The sequence below is a fragment of the Carassius gibelio genome, chromosome A4 (genome assembly GCF_023724105.1).
Source record: "Carassius gibelio isolate Cgi1373 ecotype wild population from Czech Republic chromosome A4, carGib1.2-hapl.c, whole genome shotgun sequence".
Classification (NCBI taxonomy): domain Eukaryota; kingdom Metazoa; phylum Chordata; class Actinopteri; order Cypriniformes; family Cyprinidae; genus Carassius; species Carassius gibelio.
Window position 1 is genome coordinate 31680491 of NC_068374.1, and position 20392 is coordinate 31700882.

The 20392-nt window shown below is 38.0% G+C and overlaps 2 protein-coding genes across 2 annotated transcripts in view; one reads left to right on the top strand and one right to left on the bottom strand.

Annotated features, from left to right (window-relative positions):
- Positions 1-12658: 12658 nt before the first annotated feature.
- On the bottom strand, positions 12659-17325 carry LOC127977337 (optineurin-like). Its single transcript, XM_052582209.1, has 14 exons — positions 17076-17325; positions 16373-16509; positions 16094-16287; positions 15865-16011; positions 15718-15782; positions 15310-15420; positions 15142-15220; positions 14867-14982; positions 14601-14750; positions 14374-14458; positions 14003-14158; positions 13743-13885; positions 13576-13661; positions 12659-13466 (listed from the first exon to the last, which is right to left on the bottom strand). The coding sequence occupies exons 2-14, from the start codon at positions 16485-16487 to the stop codon at positions 13360-13362; spliced, it is 1554 nt and encodes a 517-aa protein (XP_052438169.1). The 5' UTR covers positions 16488-16509; positions 17076-17325; the 3' UTR covers positions 12659-13359.
- Positions 17326-18046: 721 nt separating this feature from the next.
- The window catches only part of LOC127977377 (coiled-coil domain-containing protein 3), a 74712-nt gene continuing 72366 nt past the window's right edge, over positions 18047-20392 (top strand). Inside the window, exons 1-2 of the mRNA XM_052582258.1 lie at positions 18047-18709; positions 18862-19036. Coding sequence (XP_052438218.1) covers positions 18342-18709; positions 18862-19036 — 543 coding nt within the window. The 5' untranslated portion in view covers positions 18047-18341. The remainder of the gene's footprint in view (positions 18710-18861; positions 19037-20392) is intronic.

A 20392-nucleotide genomic window follows, 5' to 3' on the forward strand; every position in this document is an offset into this window, starting at 1 on the left:
CTTGCCTCTGCTTCTCAATTCACAATGGATGCTGGATTAGTTATCATCGAGTTCGGATCAGTCGATGAAATTTAATTATATTTAAAGGGAAAGTTCACCAAAATAGCAAAATTATGTCGTCAATAACTTACCCTCATGTTGTTCCAAACCAGTAACACCTCCGTTTATCTTTGGAACACAGTTTAAGATATTTTAGATTTAGTCAGAGAGCTCTCAGTCCCTCCATTGAAACTGTGTGTATGGTCTACTGTCCATGTCCAGAAAGGTAAGAAAAACATCATCAAAGTAGTCCATGTGACATCAGAGGGCATCGAAAATACATTTTGGTCCAAAAATACCAAAAATGACGACTTTATTCAGCATTGTCTTCTCTTCCGTGTCTGTTGTGAGAGAGAGTTCAAAACAAAGCAGTTTGTGATATCCGGTTCGCGAACGAATCATTCAGTTCACCAAATCGAACTGAATCGTTTGAAATTGTTCTCATCTCCAATACGCATTAATCCACAAATGACTTAAGCTGTTAACTTTTTTAATGTGTCTGACACTCCCTCTGAGTTCAAACTAACCAATATCCTGAAGTAATTCATGTACTCAAACAGTACATTGACTGAACTGCTGTGATGAACACCGAGCCGAGCCAGATAACGAACAATAGACTGATTCGTTCACGAGTCAAGAACCATTTCTGTCAGACGCGTCCGATTCGAGAACCGAGGAGCTGATGATACTGCGCATGTGTGATTCAGCACGAAGCAGACCGACACACAGGGCGTCTGAACTGAACTGATTCTTTTGGTGATTGATTCTGAATTGATTCTGTGCTAGTGTTATGAGCGTGGGTAAACCGAAGCCTTGAATCAAGGGCAATCATCGCCAATGACGCTATTACGTCGAGCGCAAAAGAACTGGTGAACCGTTTTCTTCAACCGGTTTATTGAATCTAACTGTCCGAAAGAACTACTGGTGATCCGAAAACCGGTGCAACCTTTTCTTGACTCGTGAACGAGTCAGTCTATTGTTCGTTATCTGGCTCGACTCGGTGTCCATCTTCAGTTTTCTCTTCACAACAGTACAGTCAGTGTACTGTTTGAGTGCATGCATTACTCCGGGATATTGGTTTGTTTGAACTCAGAGGGAGTGACATATTAATAAAGTTAACAGCTTAAGTCATTTGTGGATTAATGCGTATTGGAGACGCGAACTGTTTAAAACGATTCGGTGAACTGGTTCATAAAGATCAGATTGCATCGAATGATTCGTTTGCGAACCGGATATCACAAACTGCTTTGTTTTGAACTCTCACAACAGACACCGAAGAGAAAACAATGCTGAATAAAGTCATAGTTTTTGCTATTTTTGGACCAAAATGTATTTTCTTTATGCTTCAAAAAATTCTAACCGGCCCTCTGATGTCACAATGGCCTACTTTGATGATGTTTTTCTTACCTTTCTGGACAGTAGACCGTACACACAGTTTCAATGGAGGAACGGAGAGCTCTCGGACTAAATCTAAAATATCTTAAACTGTGTTCCAAAGATAAACGGAAGTCTCACGGGTTTGGGACAACATGAGGGTAAGTTATTAATGACATAATTTTGCTATTTGGGTGAACTATCCCTTTAAATGCATTTTATATCAGTTACTCTATGATGTCTTTACTACTGCACTCTTATTTGTATCCACCATTAAATGTCATATACTGTATGTCCAATAATTATTTAAATTCATACTAGCCAAACTGCATTTAATGTAGAAAGAGAATGAGGAGTTGTTTTGGTTGAAAGTATCGTTGAGTGGGTGGTGATTCTGTTTGAAGGTGAATGACCTGCACTTTATCCTTCTACCTGTACACATGAACTCTGCCCTGTCCTCCTAAATGTGTATGTGCATTACGTATTGGTGTCTTCATATTGGTGACATTTTGGATTCCGAGTCGGAAAAGCAATCAGTCAATTGAGAACATTGCAGTTCCATATCCTTTAAATTCTTAATTTTCATGCTTCTACACAATAACAAAAAAAAAAAAAAACATTTCCTATTTTTACGGTATGATTACTTGTTTTAACAAAATTCTTCACTGCTTAGTAATATTCAAAAGGCTTATGTGGTCCAGCCAACATGCAATATGTCATCCTAAATTAGCCATTTAAACTTTTTTGAAAATGCATTATAAAAGGTTTACCTTAAAAATTGTATAAAATATTTTTGAAGATAATGTTTTTAGATGGTTGCCCCACATGATTCTTTAGGGTCAGTATCTTACACTTTTTTTGAAAATGGTATAAAGGTTAAAAAAAAAATTGAATCCAACATGAACATATAAATAGTACATTTCTAAGAATTTGGTATGTGTTTTTAAATCAATTTTTTCATTATTATTATTATTTCAAACACTGGGACTGTATATGCCCCAGTGTTTTTTGCTTTTGTTGTCTCTCAGGATATAATTACATTATTTTAATGCACTGCTTCTATGATTTCTGGAGATAACATTTTATACACCCTTGGCAGCTTGGCATGTAAGCAGGCCAACACAAACTTAACACCGATACCCATGATATTTCATCACCTGATCACGTACTGGAAGATGGTACTGGCTTTATAAAGGGGGTGAAAATCATGAACCACTCATACGGAATCCAATACAAGCGAGGTAAAGCATCTTTAATACTCTGCTTCTTGACACTTTTGAGGCACAATATTATTTTTACATTGCAATATTTGTGTTTTATGTCTTCATAACTGAACACATATTCTTTCAGACAGCCATGGCATTATTTAATCATCTTGGGCTGGTGTCTCTGGCCATGCTGATGCTGGTGTCTCAGCTGGACTTCACTAGTGCTTCTGTTCGGGTGTTTGGCTTACATGCCAGCAGCCTCTATGGTGATCCTGCTGGAAACGATCCTGATCCATATGTTAAGGTCTGGTGTGGCTCTCATTTTGGAGGGATGTCAGAATTTCGAAGGGATAACGCTAATCCTTCATGGTCTGCCGAGTTCAACTTTCCAAATTGCAAGGCAAAACAGGACCTGAAATTTGAGGTGTGGGACAAAGACTTGATTTATGATGACCACTTGGGCACATGTGTAAGACAGGTGCAAAAGGGGACTATCACCGGTAATTGTCTTCTGGATAATGGAATCCTGTTTTATAGCTTTGAAGTAAAATAAATCTATTCCAGACCAGCATCTTGTAAAGCTGCTATGAAACAAGCCTGATATTAATAAAATATGTTTTGCACTGATATTTTTTCATCGAAATCTGCTGACATACTTTTCTTCTTAAGGGAAATGCTTTAATTATTGCTAACATTATATACAAATAAGTGTCTTAAATCATAGTTCCCTCTATTTTTCATTACATTGAGGAAATAAAGTGTATCAGGCTGTTCAGAGTAAAGAAATATGGAAGCTTGTTTCTGAATAAACAATAAAATTTAAAAAACGTCATTTTGTCTTTTCTCTCCATTTGTGTTATCTCACAATTCAGATTTTATAACTCACAATTACATGTTTAGATCTCACAATTCATAATTTTTTTTTTTTTTTTACGGAATTGCATGTTTGTATCTGCCATTTCTTATTACTAAGATAGAACAGGCAGTCAGTCAGATTATTTTTTTTTTCAGTTTTTTTTTTACACTTGTGTGAACTACGTGTCTTGTTATTGAGCAAGACCTTCTTCTCTAATTAAATTCTTTTAATGCATTCTATGATTTCTTAAAGGTTAAGGATGTAGTTTGACACTATTGGCAACTTGACAAATGTATATAGGCAACCATTTTTCATAATATTTAACTGACAAACCCTATAGATTCCCATCTCCATGTTGGTGCTTCTTGTCTTCAGTTCACTCCTCTCATTTTCTGTAGGGTTCAGGTCAGAGGACTGGAATGGCCATAGCAGAAGCTTAGTTTTGTGTTCGGTGACTCATTTCTGTGTTGTTTTTGAGGTTTGTGTCTGAATTATTGTACGGTTGGACGCTCTACACCTGGCCTATAGGGCTTGGGCGTCGTGACGTCATTACTTGGCGTGGCCGCCACGTTGAATGCTTCCTTTACTGCCACTCGGGACTACTGCGCAGTTTTTAGACATACTCCCTCTCATCCGTGTGTCTTAATTTGATGAATTAAAAATCTATTTTAACCATTTTCAACCGTTGCTGTATTGTGGGGTGTAATAGCGCAACACATAATAGCCATGGGGAAAATAAAATGAGAATGGATTAACTTTACACCGCTCTCCTGCTTGGAGGCGCAACTACGGAAACCATAACATCTGAATATTAATTTATATAGCTTAAGTCAAGGTTGAAAATAAGGGAAATTTCTCGAGTTACTCATCCAAAATACGGGAAATTTCAACATTCATCTTTTTGTTGCTATCCCTCTGCTGACAGCAAAAATTCGTACTATAAAACTGCTGCATTAACTAACCTTAAGCGAATTGTGAAGCTAGGTCTAACGTGACTTTAATTATAGATTGGCGTGAAATCGTGCTCTCACAACAACCACGCTATCTTAAAAAGCCCAACATCACGCTAAGGTTGCTTTCAAGTAATCAAAACGATGCTTTGAAAATATCTGTTTCGCTGGAAGGACAAGGAGTAGCAACAGGACAACAACACAGAGACTTGACAGGTCTGATGGAGGGGCTAACGGATATTTTACAGGAAAATACTAAAGCGGGAAAACAGCTCAAATACGTGAGAACCCCGGAAAAACGGGAGGGTGGACAGCTACTAACTACACTTTTGAAACACATTGTTAAAAGTCCATGTGTGAATGGTTGTTAGCACTAACGGTTACTAAACTAGCAGCTAGGTAACGTTAGAGCGCAGCTTACCGGATTACTGTATACTGTTTTGCCGCTGTTCCGTTTCTATGATTTGCAGCTCCTGAATCCTTCCATTTGTGAACTGTACATGAGACTTGACTTGTAGCTTCGGAAATATTCTGAAGTGTAGGCGCTCACAAAACAAACAAGGTACGTTAGCCGAAGATATCTGTAATGCAAACGTGCGGCAAAAAGTCTGCGTCGGTACTCCACTATTTGTTGGGAATTTCATATGGATCCAAACCGTTAATAGAGCCGATTTTGTCCACATACCGGTCCCTGGCATCCCTATTTAGCGTATCCCTATAAATCCCACAACCTTTTCGCGATTTTGACATCTTTTTTTCTTTCTACCAACTCTTCTCGTTCAACTGGCTGTATGTCTACATTCGCAAAGCTGGCAACATGGCCGCCACGTCCCAGAATGCAACTTGGCGCCCAAGCCCTATTGTAAGATTTCTAACAGAATCAGTCACTTTTAGATTTGTTTTCCCCATGATGCTATTTGTCTGAACAAGACGTCCAGGACCTCCAGCAGAAATATAGGCCAACAACATAAAAAATACAGCAGTATATTTAATTGTACACATGGGGTACTTTTTTATCTCTGTGTTCACCAAAGTGTGAGTGTTTGCTGCTAAAAAGCCCATTTTTTGTTTCATCTGACCATAGAAGCCAGTCCCATTTTAAGTTCGGACGAGCTAGGAGAAATTTTCTTGAAACTTTTCTCTCAAACAACATGTGGTGATGTAGGTTCTGTTTGACAATTATTTTTAAAGGTTTTCTGAACCCGAGACTCAACTATTTTCTGAAATTCTCCAGCTGTGATCCTTGAGAGCCACTCAAACTCTCCTTCTCACCGTGCATTAGGACGATATAGACACACGTCCTCTTCCAGGCAGTTTCGTAACATTTTCTGTTAAATGGAAATTCTTAATTATTGCTCTGATGATGGAAATGGGGATTTTCACTGCTCTAGCTTTTTTCTTAAAGCCACTTCACTAATTTGTGAAGCTCAATTATCTTTTGCTGCACATCATAAATATATTCTTTGGTTTTTCTCATTGTGATGGATGATTAAGGGAATTTGGGCTTTGTTTTCCCTCCTCTTTATATTTCTGTGAAACAGGAAGCAATGGCTGGATAATTTCATGTACATAATCACACTGCAGTGCTCAAAATTGTGAATATGAATGGGAATATAATTCAGAAATATTTTACGCAAAATAATTTTTAGGGGTGCCAATAATTGTGTCCCACGTATATTTGAGAAAAAAACATTCATTTCATAATGATATTTCCCCCCCATTTTAAATTCTTAATATCCAATGGAAGCTTAGATTTTTGTGATTTTTTTTTTTAAATAAAAGATCAAAAGGATCAACAATGCAGATACATTTTCACAGCCTCCTTTGATCATATTTACTAAGGGTGTCAATATTTTTGGCCATGACTGTAATTAACACTGAATAATTTCATATGATTTTGCTAAAAAAAAAAAAAAAGCATTTGGTGTAATGAAACGTTTATGTGGTTTAAGATTCGAAAAGCATTATTTTCCACATAATGAACATAAATGTTTCTTCTATGCCCTGCCTTTTTTAAATGTATTCATTTTTACAAAGCTCATCATTCTGAAAAAGTGAGGTGTGCTCTGATTGGTCAGCTATCCAGACTGGCCGAATACCTCAAGCGTGTGAAGGATATGTTATGCCCCTTGTACTGTGATGCCATCCCCAGCACGGCCAGACAAAAAACATTAAAACCCATTACAAACGAGGCATTTGCTGCATCCAGTGGGGACAAAATTACTGATTATATGACTATACTAGCTTTTTATAAAGACTGTTTATAATGACTATACTGTCTTTTTATGCATTGCATATGGGGGGAGTTTGGGGTTACCTTTTGCCCATCACTGTATGCCATGGGAGAAACATTCAGTCAAACATAGGCCTAGACCTGGGCCGGGTTTCCCGATAATAATTGACCTAAGCACTTAAGAGCGTTTTCCGTGAGTCATTTTATGATCGTTCATTATTGTTTCACGTTTCCCAAAAATGCACTTAAGATCTGTGCTACTTAGAGTAGCTGTCATCTTATAGAATGGCTCGTAATTGTAGTACACTATAGTTTATTGAAATGTTAACCTAATACTGCCAGACAGACAACTTGGATAATAACTAGGCTATAATATAATATTATATTATATTATATTATATTATATTATATTATATTATATTAAGATTTACATAATAATTTATCATATACAAACCCAATTCCAAAAAGTTGTGACACTGTACAAATTATGAATAAAAACAGAATGCAATTATGTGGAAGTTTCAAATTTCAATATTTTATTCAAAATACAACATAGATGACATAACAAATGATTAAACTGAGAAAATGTATAATTAAAAAAATTAAAAATAAGATTTTAAATTTTATGGCATCAACACATCTCACACATCTCAACACATATGGCTTCTTTTTTGACCTATAGAGTTTTAGCCTGCAACGGCGAATGGCACAGTGGATTGTGTTCACCGACAATGTTTTCTGGAAATAGATGACTGTAGATGATGATAACTTCAAACTCTTTGCAATTTGTTTTCTTTCTGATATTGCTCCACTATTTTTCGCCAAAGCATTGGGGGAATTGGTGATCCTCTGCCCATCTTGACTTCTGAGAGACACTTCCACACTGAGAGGCTCTTTTTATACCCAATCATGTTGCCAATTGACCTAATAAGTTGCAAATTGGTCCTCCAGCTGTTCCTTACATTTAACTTTTCCAGCCTCTTATTGCTACCTGTCCCAACTTTTTTGGATTGTGTAGCTCTCATGAAATCCAAAATGAGCCAATATTTCAAAATGTCTCACTTTCAACATGTGATATGTTATCTATATTCTGTTGTGAATAAAATATAAGTTTATGAGATTTGCTAATTATTCCATTCCTTTTTTCTCTCTCTGCATTTGGGACTTTAGTCTTTGCAATCTTCCTTATGCACCAAGAGCTTGTAGCACTCCAATGAGAAAGGAAAATTTTAAATTGCATCATATGGTTGTTTCACCTTTACTTGTTATCTGAAAAAAGGAACCGAGCAGCAGCATGAATTATTCATTAACATGGGGGTCAGGGTATATTCTGGCCAACTGTTTACCAATCATGTTTTGCAATCGGCAAAGCAAACTGTGGCACACACCACTACCAACAAGTGAATGCTATTTTGCAAAGCACAGTGATCCTTCGTGTTTTCCCAGCACTATGCCATAGAAACTATGAGGTTTGAGGAGTAGAAAGTGGGGCTACAGTTAAATCATTTCAAAGTTAAAGTTCAAGCAACCTATATAGATAAACATTAATAGACAAGTTTCAGTCAAATACTTATGGTTAAGCCTATAACACAGCCCAGTGTTAAAGTAAAGTGCAAACAATTATATTTGCAACATTAGAATACTGTAGGCTATCCAATATGCAGTCACTTCACATTATGGGGCTAAAGAACACAATTTTTTTAGGGATCACATGCATAATTATGTACAATAACAATATAACACAATATAAGAAAAATCGGATGGTTTAAATGTCCTTTGAAATACTACTAACCACTTGTTTTTGTATGATGGAAATTTTAAGTAGGTCATTAATTATTAAATACATTTAACATTTTCTCATTTATTAGATGCGTTTATCCAAAGCAACTTGCAAACGAGGACAATTGATAAGCCTCAGTAAGCCCAACGCAGTCCACGTATAGGTTTATATTGTATTATATACAGGTGCATCTCAGTAAATTAGAATGTCGTGGAAAAGTTAATTTATTTTCAGTAATTTAGTAATTCAAATCGAGGCCATGGAGCCATGGGATGCGACCAGTTGATGCGGTCAACTGTCAAATAGCTCCAATCACTACCATTCTTCAATTAGACACGGGACATATAGTATGCGTGGCACTAATGCTAGGTAAGTATGCTCAAATGGCTCGCAACCTTCCCTCCCTCCCCATTATAAGCATGAGCATATTACTGTGCACCTTCTGGTTGTCGTCTTCTTTGTTTCAGATCACTAAGGCTTTCAAGTCTCAGCTGCCATGGACCTCACTGCTGAGAGACACTCATCCTCATAACCAGGCTACAGAATAGACATCCTACTGTCACATCTACACCATTACCACTGTTTGCTTTTAAAGACATTCATTAAATGTCTTAATTGTCATCTATTTCCAAGCTGATGGTTTCGGGGGGGGGGGGGGGGTTAAGGTTTAAGCTCTTGTATGTTTTTATTAATTTGGAGCAAGAACCCCCATATGGAACCATACCAGGATAAATTGTGTTCAATAAACTCAAGTAACTTGCCAAAGTGGTCCTGTCTGAACTCAAATTGTGGCTCAAGTTTGGCTCTCATTTAACAAAATGGTGGTGTTTCAGAACACACCCACTGAAACCAGTGTAACCTTCACGGACCAATAGTAACTCAAAGTTGTTTAGACAAATTAGACAAAATTAACTCCCCCAGAAAGTTCGCTTTGGTCAGCTGTTTCAAACTGCCAAAACAAACTCAAAATTAACTTAGTTTTGGCCCGATGTTGTTCGAAATTACATCATATCAGTTCAGTTCAGCCTTAAGGCTGCGGTTCTCTTGGTTGGTTGTGCATCTTTTTCTTCCACAATTTTTAGTTCCACTCAACTTTCTGTTAATATGCTTGGATACAGCACTCTGTGAACAGCCAGCTTATTGGCAAAGCATTTTTGTGACTCCTTGTGAAGGGTGTCAGTGATTGTCAGAGACCATTTTGATGCAAGAAGATCAAACTTTTTTTTTTTAAATTCATAGATTCATTTATAAATTAAGTAGAATAATGGGAACACAGAACAATCTTGTACAGAGCTTTACTGAGCTGACTGTTGTAACCCAACGTGACAAGGGTTTAAAGGCTGAAAGGCTGACTGACAGACAGAGAAAAGAGTTTGTGTTAACTTTAATGAAGGAACTCTGTAATTTCGCTATTATCATCAATTAATCTCTCAGCACTTTGTTAACCCTTGTGGATTGTTCAAATTCGCTACCCTTTTGGTATGTTCGGGATGAAAACATCAACTCAATTAAACTCCTGTAAAAATGTATCAGATTCATATATATTTTTTTTTTTGCATGAATCTGTTAATCAACTTCAGTCCTGATCAAAACTACCAAATGCTTTTTTTTTAAATCCAACATTTTAGCTCTTTAATTGCCAAGTTCATAAATTATGTCACTGATTTGGGGAGAAAAAAACACACAAAATGACTTATTTTCAATATAAAAGTAATTGTGGCTGGATTTTTTATTTTTTTTTTTTTTTATAACATGTCATGTCAAAGATTAGTAGCAACATTGGCTTTGATGCATTTTTAGTTTTTGTGCAGCATTAGATTTAAAAAAATTCTCCCTAATTTGTTGTTGGTGGCTGTTTTTGCCCCATTGACTTCCATTATAATGAAATTTTTGATTGCAAAGCCATGACACCATATAATCATGCATTCTTGATTGTTTGTGGTTTTCCCTTTTGGGAAGAGGTAAAATTTGTTATTTTTACAGTTGATCACTAGGTGGGACCATTAACCCATTAGATAGGCCTGTGCATAAAAAGGCTTAGTTTCTGTCTTGTATATGGAGTTATATGGAGTATAACAGCAAATTATAGTGTTTGTGTGTGTGTGAGATTCTTGATTGTTGGTGGTTTTCCCTGTTGGGAAGAGGTAACATTTGTTATTTTTACAGTTGATCACTAGGTGGGACCATTAACCCTTTAGATAGGCCTGTGCAAAAAAAGCTTAGTTTCTGACATGTATATGAAGCTATATGGAGTATAACAGCATATTATATTGTGTGTGTGTGTATGTATGTGTGTGTGTGTGTGTGTGTGAGAGAGAGAGAGAGAGAGAGAGAGAGAGAGAGAGAGAGAGAGAGAGAGAGAGTGAGAGAGACCTTTGCGTTTTTTTAAACATTTGGTAGTTTTGATCAGGACTGAGGTTGATTAATAGATTTATGCAAAAAAAAAAAAATGTATCTGATACATTTTTACAGCAGTTAAATTCAGTGGATGTTTTCATCCACAAACATACCGAAAGGCTAGTGAATTTGCCCACAGTGTACCATTGAGTTTTTGAAAAATTTCAAAGCATTTCCCAAAATATGGGTCAAAATAAACCAAACCAAAACCAAAAATCATTCCATTAGCTCAAACATAGAGAAAGTTGTGGCCAAAATAAGACTCAACTTTACCCCCCAGTGGACGAAAACGTCCCCAACAACACATAAGGGTTAAACTGCATTGAAACATACCTCCATAATAAGATGCTCAATGGTGATTGATGATATGTTTAACAAAATCTATCCACTGCTGATGTACTTTTGCATATGATATCATCTTATACAAAATGGTTCTATGCTAACAAAAAGCTTGTAATCACAATATAATACTAATAAATGTCAAATAAAAGTTGTGGATGCATTGGCTTTTCAGAGTGAAGAACTGAAATAAATCTATGTAAATCTGTGTACTCCATACAGTACAGTATGTGCATTTTAATATGTTTTAAGGCCTAAAAAAGTCAGTCGGTTGGTCCAAAATTATGTCACTGCCAAAACTTTTGGCCATGACTGTACTTCCTGGATAAGGCTCAGTTGAGGACACTAGTTAGTATGGTGAGTGCACAAAGTACTAATTATATTATGATGGTCCAACTCAGTAAATAATATCCTAAATGAAGCACAAATAAATAAATGCAGTAAGAAAAATCATGGCTCTAAAATTAGTCAACTGAAGTACTGGGGTTTGCTTAAAGACATTAATCTGTTTCAGAATCAAAAACTGGATGAATTAAAAAGTTTTTGGCTTATGAAAAACCTGCTTTTGTACGTGGCTCGGGATTGTGAAGCGTTCTTGCTGACGTGACAAATGAAAATGTGCCAACATTTTGTTGTATGTGTAAAAAGTTCAGCAAATCTGCTAACTGCATGGGATTTTACCACCTGTTGAGTGCCTATCAAAGAATTATAAAGGGAGTTGGATCAAAAAACATGCACACACACCTAAATACAAACAAGGTAAGCATCTTTAACACTACATCACACCTCAGCTTCAGATAAAAAAAAAAAAATCAATTTCAATACAAAAAACAACAACAAAAAACAAACAAACAAAAAAACCCTATTAAAACCAGCCTAAGCTGGTTGCCTGGTTTTACAGTTCATGCTTGTTTAAGCTGTTTTTTTTAACAGGGTGGTACTATAAAGCTAAAAAAAAAACACCATAAGGATTAGTCCATTTAAGTTTATTATGTGAAGTCTTATGAAATCATAGTTATCAGTTATATGGGTGTTATTTGTGGGGAAAGACCGAAATTTGCTGCGTTCATGAGACCTTGTCGATGTAATGAACGGATGATTCATTTGAGTCAAATCTTTTCAGTTCACAGAATCGAGCTTGTCGTATTCAACTGTTTTTTATACAGTCTCAAGTGCTTTGTTGTCGGAAATAATAAAATGTAGCATAGCATCCCATTGGTTGAAAAACACATTATAACACATGATAGGTACAAATTGATAGCCTGAATGCACTGTAAGTCGCTTTGGATAAAAGTCTCTGCTAAATGCATACATTTAAATTGAATTTAATATAAACCTTTCACAGCGCTACACATGCCGTTTGATAACAATTCTGGAATCTTGGTCAAATACATGCTTATTTCACTGCTAATAAAACATGCAATGTGCTTCAAATGATATACAAGTTAGCCTATAAATGCACAAATTTAGTGACAAGACAAAGTGATGTATCTTGTTTATTGTGAGTATAGGGAGGACAATAATAGAGCCTGTTTCAAAACAATATGAACTTCAGAAAAGTATTTACTGGATTAAGGCAGGTTTTAACATACATATTTATTTAGAAAAACCTGCCAAAAAAAATCTAACTTACTAAGCTTGCTTATCGAACAGAATAAAGTGCGTCTTTAACAGATCAGAGGAAAAGCAAGTAAAACATTAGCTGTCTGTGTCATGTGGGGCATTGAGAATATAATGAAAATATAACTAAGATTTCTTTAAGTCTTTAAAATAAATGAATCTTTCAGAACCATGAATTTTAAACAAATATTTTTGATACCAATAATATAATTAACCCACAACAGAATAATTGTGTATGCCACACTGATTCTATTTTTTTCTTAATATTTGACTGTGATAAATTGTCTTAAAGCAGCTTAAATTAATGCTGCTGTCATATAGGCTGTATTTAGAGTAAAAACTACCAAACGGAACCAAAGCTACACATTAAATCCTTATTCTCAGCCTCGACCAATAGCATCCATTAAACTGTAACCAACCACACTGACAATGTACAGGGTTTATAGACCTGTGTTATTGAGGCATTGTGTTTCAGGCTGCTTGAAGGTAAAGCTATGGAGCTACTAGTTCACATATGGGGGGGGGGGGGGGGGGGGGTCTGGTATGGTTACTGGAAAACAGGCTCAGATGATGCAATCCATGATGTGGATCTGCAAGGAGTCCAGATCAGGTAGGACTTCCCCACATTTAGGACAAGCGTGTTCTGGAATATTCTGTTGCTGCCAATCACCTGTGGAATAAAGAAGTCTATATTAATTGTTATCCCGATATGCAGTTACAAGTGTAGTTGCACAGAAAGTGTACAGCATGGACTCTTTAAGGTAAGGTACTACCGATACCTCCTTGCAGGTGATGTGGAGATGGTGGTCCTTGTGGATTGGCTCCACGTGACACGTGTCTCCTTTGCATCTCACTCATGGAATGCCTGTAGCATTAAAAAAAAATCCATTTTCAATATCACAGAGGTCAGATGGGAGCAGGTAAGTGTTTGAAGTGAATGACATACTTGCCAAGTGACTCCATCTCCTCCTGAAGTTGGGTGTTCTGTTTCTTCACATACTCCAGCTGAGTGGCCAAACGCTCTTTCTCTTCGTGAATCTTCTCCCGAGCTGCTCGTTCTGCGTAGAAATCCGAGGAATATATCTCTGCCTGTATGTGCACACACACACACAAAAACCCAGATAATAATAAATGATACAGAACACAAAGACCTTTAAAAAGTGGGAGGATGCCTATTCAGTCATGCAACTATACAATCATTCGTACCTGAGCCTGGAAAACAGAGATTGTTTCTAGTTCCTTTTCCTTCTGAAAGATTTCCATCTTCATCTCGTCGATCTTCTGCTGTTTGTCTGCCAGCGCCTTTTCAGCCGTAGCAAACCTGGTTTGGAGGTCATCATACTCTTCCCGTGATACACACACCTAAGGATGCAGAGGATGAACAACCAACATACTCCTAATAGTAAATTAAATGCCTCATATCAAACTGTTTTTTAATATAAAAACTTTTTTCTGCAAGCTTAATACTCCTTCAAAAATTAAGACAACAGTTGTAGTTCACGAATGTACCTATATAATAGTGCCTGGCCGAATACAGAAAAAAAGTTTTTGGAAGTAAATTTGGAAGGAATTTGAACCTCTCTCTTCCTTTTTTCCTCTTGGAGCTCATTGTAGTCTTCAAACAGCTTGGTATAGGCATCTTTCAGCTGGTTCAGGTTGTGCCTGGCAAAGAAAGATAACAGGATTATTATCAAAACATCATAAACACAATGTGCAACCGAATTGAGTCTGTACTTCCCCCATGTAACTGTTCAAACGTGTGTTTTTTAGACATCAGATGGGGGAAGTAACAAGTTGCACCCACTTCTCATCCTGAGTTTTCTTCTGTTCCAGTTTAACAGCAGCCTGAAGGCTTTCCATCTGAACCCTTAAAGAGTCGTTCTCAGCCAGAACCGTCTGTTTCTCTCCGAGCTGAGTTTTCACAGTACCTAGATCCTGCTCCAGATCTTTACACCTGCAGAGAAAGAAATATAAAGACTATAATAATCATACATATAACAAATATGTTTTTATTATTTACACTTTGTTTATTCTTATTTGATTTGGTTCTTGGTGACTGGTGTTTCTGACCTGTCCTGCAAGCTTCTTTTGATGTCCTCAGCCTCGTCCAGTTTGAGCTGAGCCTGTTTCAGTTCATCACAGAGCTTCAACAACTGCTCCTCCAGATTCTTTACCTCAGCGCTCGACTGGTGAAAACAAACATTGAAAAGAAGGTTGCTTCCTCATTGACCATGTAAATTCAAAGTTGTTTCGCTTTCTTTCAGACAAGCCGGTCCTCGAAGACCACAGTCAGATGGCTGTTCAAAAACACTACACGGTTAGCTATAAAAGTCTGATTATCCTACATTGATTTCAGTTGTACAGGGCAGAGATGTCTGTGCGCTGCTGTCAGCGTGTTCCAGTCTGTTCTCCAACTCGGCAATTCTGCAAATAACACAATATACGCATACAATAAAAGAAGCTCAAACACCTTAAGTGGGGTCTCTAAGAGGGTATGCAAAATTGTGTCTTACCTCCTACGTGCCTCCTGAAGCGCTAGCTGCAGTTTCTCCTTCTCATCCGTCTCTGCTCTGAGGGATTGAAGCAGCTGCCTCACCGTCTGTTCCTCCGACTCAGCTTTTGACCTGTGTACACGTATTTGCTTAGTTATCAAATTAAGGACCTATTCTATTTTGTTCATACAATTACTATAGATTGACGATCGCCCACATCCTATCTTTAACCCATAATGGAAAGTTGTGCATCTTCAAGAAGCAATTTGAATCTGTTTTCCAATTTAAGACACCCAAATACAGTGTTTTTGTCTGATCTAGCTCCATTTCTAGCTCACAAACTATAACTACACAAAAAAAATGAAAATATGCGTTTTAGAATTTATTTGCAATTAATTGCAAATGTATGCATAATTCTGCAGTGCTTACATGCTGAAAGCACATGGGTCCTTTTGCATATTGGGCAAATCTCTGGTCACTTTTAACTCATCTTCCTGTGGAAGGAAGCACAGAGAGTGACAAATTGAGCCACATAGTGTTGCTTCATTGTGATTGTGTGTGCATGTGCATACTTACAGCTATTCTAATCTCAATGAAGGAGTCTCTAGGTGAACCTTGACCTATTTTAAGCTGGAGTTCAGAGTTCAACGCTACCAGGTCATTCTTCTCAGCCTGAAGACGAGCAATCTGACCCCTCAGCGCCTCCAGTTCGGTGTGTAAACACTATGGCAAATATCATTAGTCTTTTTAAATTGATTATATACTTCTGTGTGGCACGATTTCCACAGTTTCTATCTCGTCTCACCTCAGCTCCACTTTTTTCACGCTCTTCCACTCGTTTCTTCAGCGCTTCGTTCTCCACCTCCATAGCATTCAGTCTGGTTTTGGCCTCGTCTAATCGTTGCTCCAGGAAGTCTCTCTCCTCCTTCTGCTTCTCCTTCCATGCTGACAGGCCCTCAAATCTCTCCTTCATTGACAAGTTGGTTTGTTTCAGGGCTTCTGTGGGATACACATGAGGACATTGGGTTTGTTGTGAATGATGGAGTGAGTTTTTGTGGATTGTGACTGTGAAATGAAATCTCACCCTTCAGTTCTCGGTTCTCTTTGATCAGGGTGTTCATTTGCTGGAGGGTCTCTTCTAAACTGCCCAGATTCCCTGGGTCGGTCCCGCGTGGGTGGCTGATGTCCCCGTTCATCATCGATGAACCAGATGCCGTGTTTCTGAAATTGCACAACATAACACAAGAATGGTTAAAAAGGCAATTATCAGCACAGAAATAAAAGTGAAACTTAGAGTGAACCAAAAATGTATGTGCTAGTGCTAGTATGTTCAAAATGCAAACAGTTAATAAAGAAACTAAAAAACAGACAATTCGAATAGTATAAGTTGTTCAGCTGATCCAAATCACTAAACCTGAATTTATTAGTCCGTTAAACCCAGACTCGTTCTAATTGGTGGCAACGATTCGGTGGTTTGGAAGGAATGACAATATGTACACAAACCTACAGAATGACATTAGTGTAGATGACACACATGTATGAGTGGCAAATAATTGTTTTCTTTAGTTTAAATCTAAATGGTGACTGTTAAAATACTACCCGGGACGTTTCACAATACAAATAACGAGAAATCGAAAGTTAGCTAGGATGTTTGCGGTAGACACTCGTTAAACTACGCCCTAATATGTTCCGTAAGTACGCAACATGCCAAAATATCCGGAGACACTTTTTTAAAGACATGTCACTTTAAATAATTCTCTACATTTTAAGAGCATTACGATACTCACCAAGCGTTCACTTGTTGTGTACACCAACTTGTTTTGTGAAATGCTGCGTTTCCTGATCCAGACGTCAGTGCAGCGCTGAACGCACAGATCTGTGATTCAGAAGGATTGGGCTGTTTACACTAAGCGTTATGCAAGTAAATGTCTATCCGATGCCATAAAGCTCTAGTCTCTGTAGACTTTTCCATGCACAGCACTGAACCAGCTGATGGTGACGGCCCAGGATTTCCCTGCGCCTGTCCTGCTGAGGTCATCACGCATGACGCACACAGAACTGGAGCAAAGGGAGGGGCTTTGAGCCAGAGTTTAGTAAATGTGTAACAGGCATACTCACGCTTCAATATATCAAGAACAACAACAATAGTAAATAAATAGTGTTATAATAAAGAGTTGAGGTCCTCATCATGTAATGACTTTGTTGATGCACTAGATGGCGCCACAGAGCTAAACGACAAAGTGCATGCTTTCAAAACCTGTGGCGTGTAAGACTTTAAATGGCTTTACTGCTTGTGGGGAAATCTTATTAAAGATTATTATCTTTTAGTTTCAAAGATAGTTCGAATATAAATTATAATTTGGTAACCTAATAACCTACAGAATGTTGAATGTAACTTTTGTGCTTATCAAATTTCAAAATACTAGTTTAAACACTTATATCACCAGCATGAAATAAAAGGATAATATTCTTTGTTATATTATTTATATGAATTATTAATTATTCTGTTCTGCATTTTAATATGAATATTATAGAAGTTGTATCCTAGTTAATGAAGGCACTTGGGGAATTTAAATAATTAAAAATGGGCAACACAATACAAAGACAAACTACTTCATATTGTTTAGTAAAATAAACTTTTCCATTACTGAAAAGTAGAGAGCTCACACGTTCTATAATGTCTTTTCCCTAAAGTCACTTTTATAGAAAGTGAATGTCCATGAACAGTGATGTTTTCTCTTGTGTAATCATTCAATAGAGTCAGAAAACTAGTCCAAATGCCGTTCAGGAGTGCAGCAGTGAGGCTGCGTGATGGACGCATGACGCAGCGCGTCTATTGGCTGTTTAAACTCCAGCGCGTCCGATTGGCCTGAGACGAACTTTAGGAGTGATGGAGCAGGACGTGAGAATTTAATTAAGTCTGAACAGGTCGAGAATATACTACGTGAACTGACCCAGGGCCGCTGCATGGGTGCTTTCACTTGCATTGCCTATCCACTGAACCCGTGAATGAGCACTTTTTACGCCTGGGTTTATTTACTGGCACGGGAAGCATGCACCTTGCGCTTCTGCTGACTCTGGGCTTCGGGTTCGCGTTTGCGTGTCAGTTGCCCAGCGAGTGGAGACCACTGAGCGAGAGCTGTCGAGCTGAACTCGCCGAGATCATCGTGTACGCCAAGGTGCTGGCCATCCACGAGGAGCCGTACGCGTCAAGTCTTTACAATTACCTGCCGTACCAGAAGCACGAGCGCGCGGAGGACGCGCTGCTGTACGCGGCGGAGGTGGAGCTGCTGTGCGACCAGGCGTGGGGCAGCATGCTGGAGGTGCCCGCGGGCTCGCGCCTCAACCTCACGGGACTCGGGTACTTCAGCTGTCAGTCACACACGGTGATGGAAAACAACTCCTACATTTTCTTTCTCAGGTGGGTTCACTTCTGTTTAAAACAACAGTTGGACATCTTTTTATTTGATTTTTTTTAAGTATTTAAATTAATTTAGATTATTATAAAAAAAAATTAAGGCATCACTTCATTCAAGTCAGTGAGACATCCTCACAAGTATATGTCTCTTTCAGGATGGATGAAAACTACAACATCCTCCCTCATGGAGTTAACTTCCAGGATGCCATATTCCCTGACACGCTGGAGAACAGACGACTGTTTTCCAGCCTCTTCCAGTTCTCAAACTGCTCTGGTAGACAGACAAAACTCAACTTTAATAGTGATTGGGAGAGCCAGGAAGACAGCAGGGTACGACACCAATACACACACACACACACACACACACACACACACAGAGATGGGCTCAGTATGCATTATAGAGTGGCAGACATAAATGAAAATGATGTGTGAAAGGCAGGAATCCACGAAAGGTGAACATCAGTATGTATGTATGCGTGTTTGAGCAAGCTTGTTTTGAAATGGCTCAGCTGTAAATTCATGAGTCTTGTAAATGGCTTTTTATTAACACAGGCGTCTCTGCATGCACAACCACATTATTCTTACCAATGTTTAACAGTAAAACAGCAGGCAGTTTCCATTCCACTAGCTCTACACTAGCGCCTGGAGAAAACACAACTGAAGCTGCGATAAGGAATCGAGGAATCTGATTGGCTGTGGGCAAAAAGGTGCGAGTAACACCGGTAGTGGGAATAATACAAAAGTAACATGTTCAGGTTCTCATGGGTAAATGGAGCTCCTTCATATAGCACACACTTGCCTTTCTTTGGTGGTCTTTGTATTGAAATGAGAATTCATTTGGCTCGATAGAAGCCAGATTAAAGACCCCCTAGCTAGTGATGATCAACCTTACACACTCACAGATATCCTGTCTCACCTAAACAGCAATTGAAATCAATTATAGAAAACTTTTATGCATCAAAAGCTGTCAGAAATGTTCTATGTCTATACATGTCTAGCCAGTGACCCGAGGAGGTGCAGGGTTCCTCTTAACAGGTGTCCACTAAGCTAAACAGATGTGACAGTCGCTCTGTCTAGATGCAAACAAGGCGTATTCGGATTCGAAACAATTTCAACTCTATTAACAGCATCTTTTCAGAACCTTGAACATTTCTTTAAAATACTCATACATTCATTCAGGTATTACAAATCAAAAAAGATACACCGGGACACTTCACTAATCACATCTGCACAGAGAGACAGACAGATGCAGAGAGGAGATAACAGATAATGATGGTGTGTGCGCTGCAGGAACAGGTGGGGTGATTATCAGGCCCGGGAACCTCCCAGAGATAATGAGAGCTGTTTAACACAGGAGCTTTCCTGTGGGAAAAGGATTGTTTAAGGCTGCCTGAGAGACTCTGAGCTCATGTGACTGTATAGCCGGCACCGTGTCAACCTCTGCTTCTTGTATCATCCATCTTAAACATCCATTATGCTTTATTAAACTCTACACAGTCAAATGTCTCAATGCATTATGTATTTTCAGCTAACATGATGTTACCCAAACTCTCTTCTTCATTCTTTCTTTTATTATTTCAATTTATTTTCTCATAAACACTCATCTATTGTTAAGTATGGCTCACTTACCTCCACATCTGGGTCTAGTTTGAGTCTTACAGCAGAGCAGGCTATATTTGGCCTTCA

Excerpts from the sequence above, each read along its gene's own strand:
- LOC127977337 (XM_052582209.1), bottom strand. The coding sequence starts at position 16,487 with ATGATGAACGGGGACATCAGCCACCCACGCGGGACCGACCCAGGGAAT. Across the intron at positions 15,783-15,864 it reads TCATTGAGATTAGAATAGCT|GAAGATGAGTTAAAAGTGAC; the intron begins GTAAGTATGCAC and ends TTCCTTCCACAG. Across the intron at positions 13,467-13,575 it reads TCCACATCACCTGCAAGGAG|GTGATTGGCAGCAACAGAAT; the intron begins GTATCGGTAGTA and ends TTTATTCCACAG.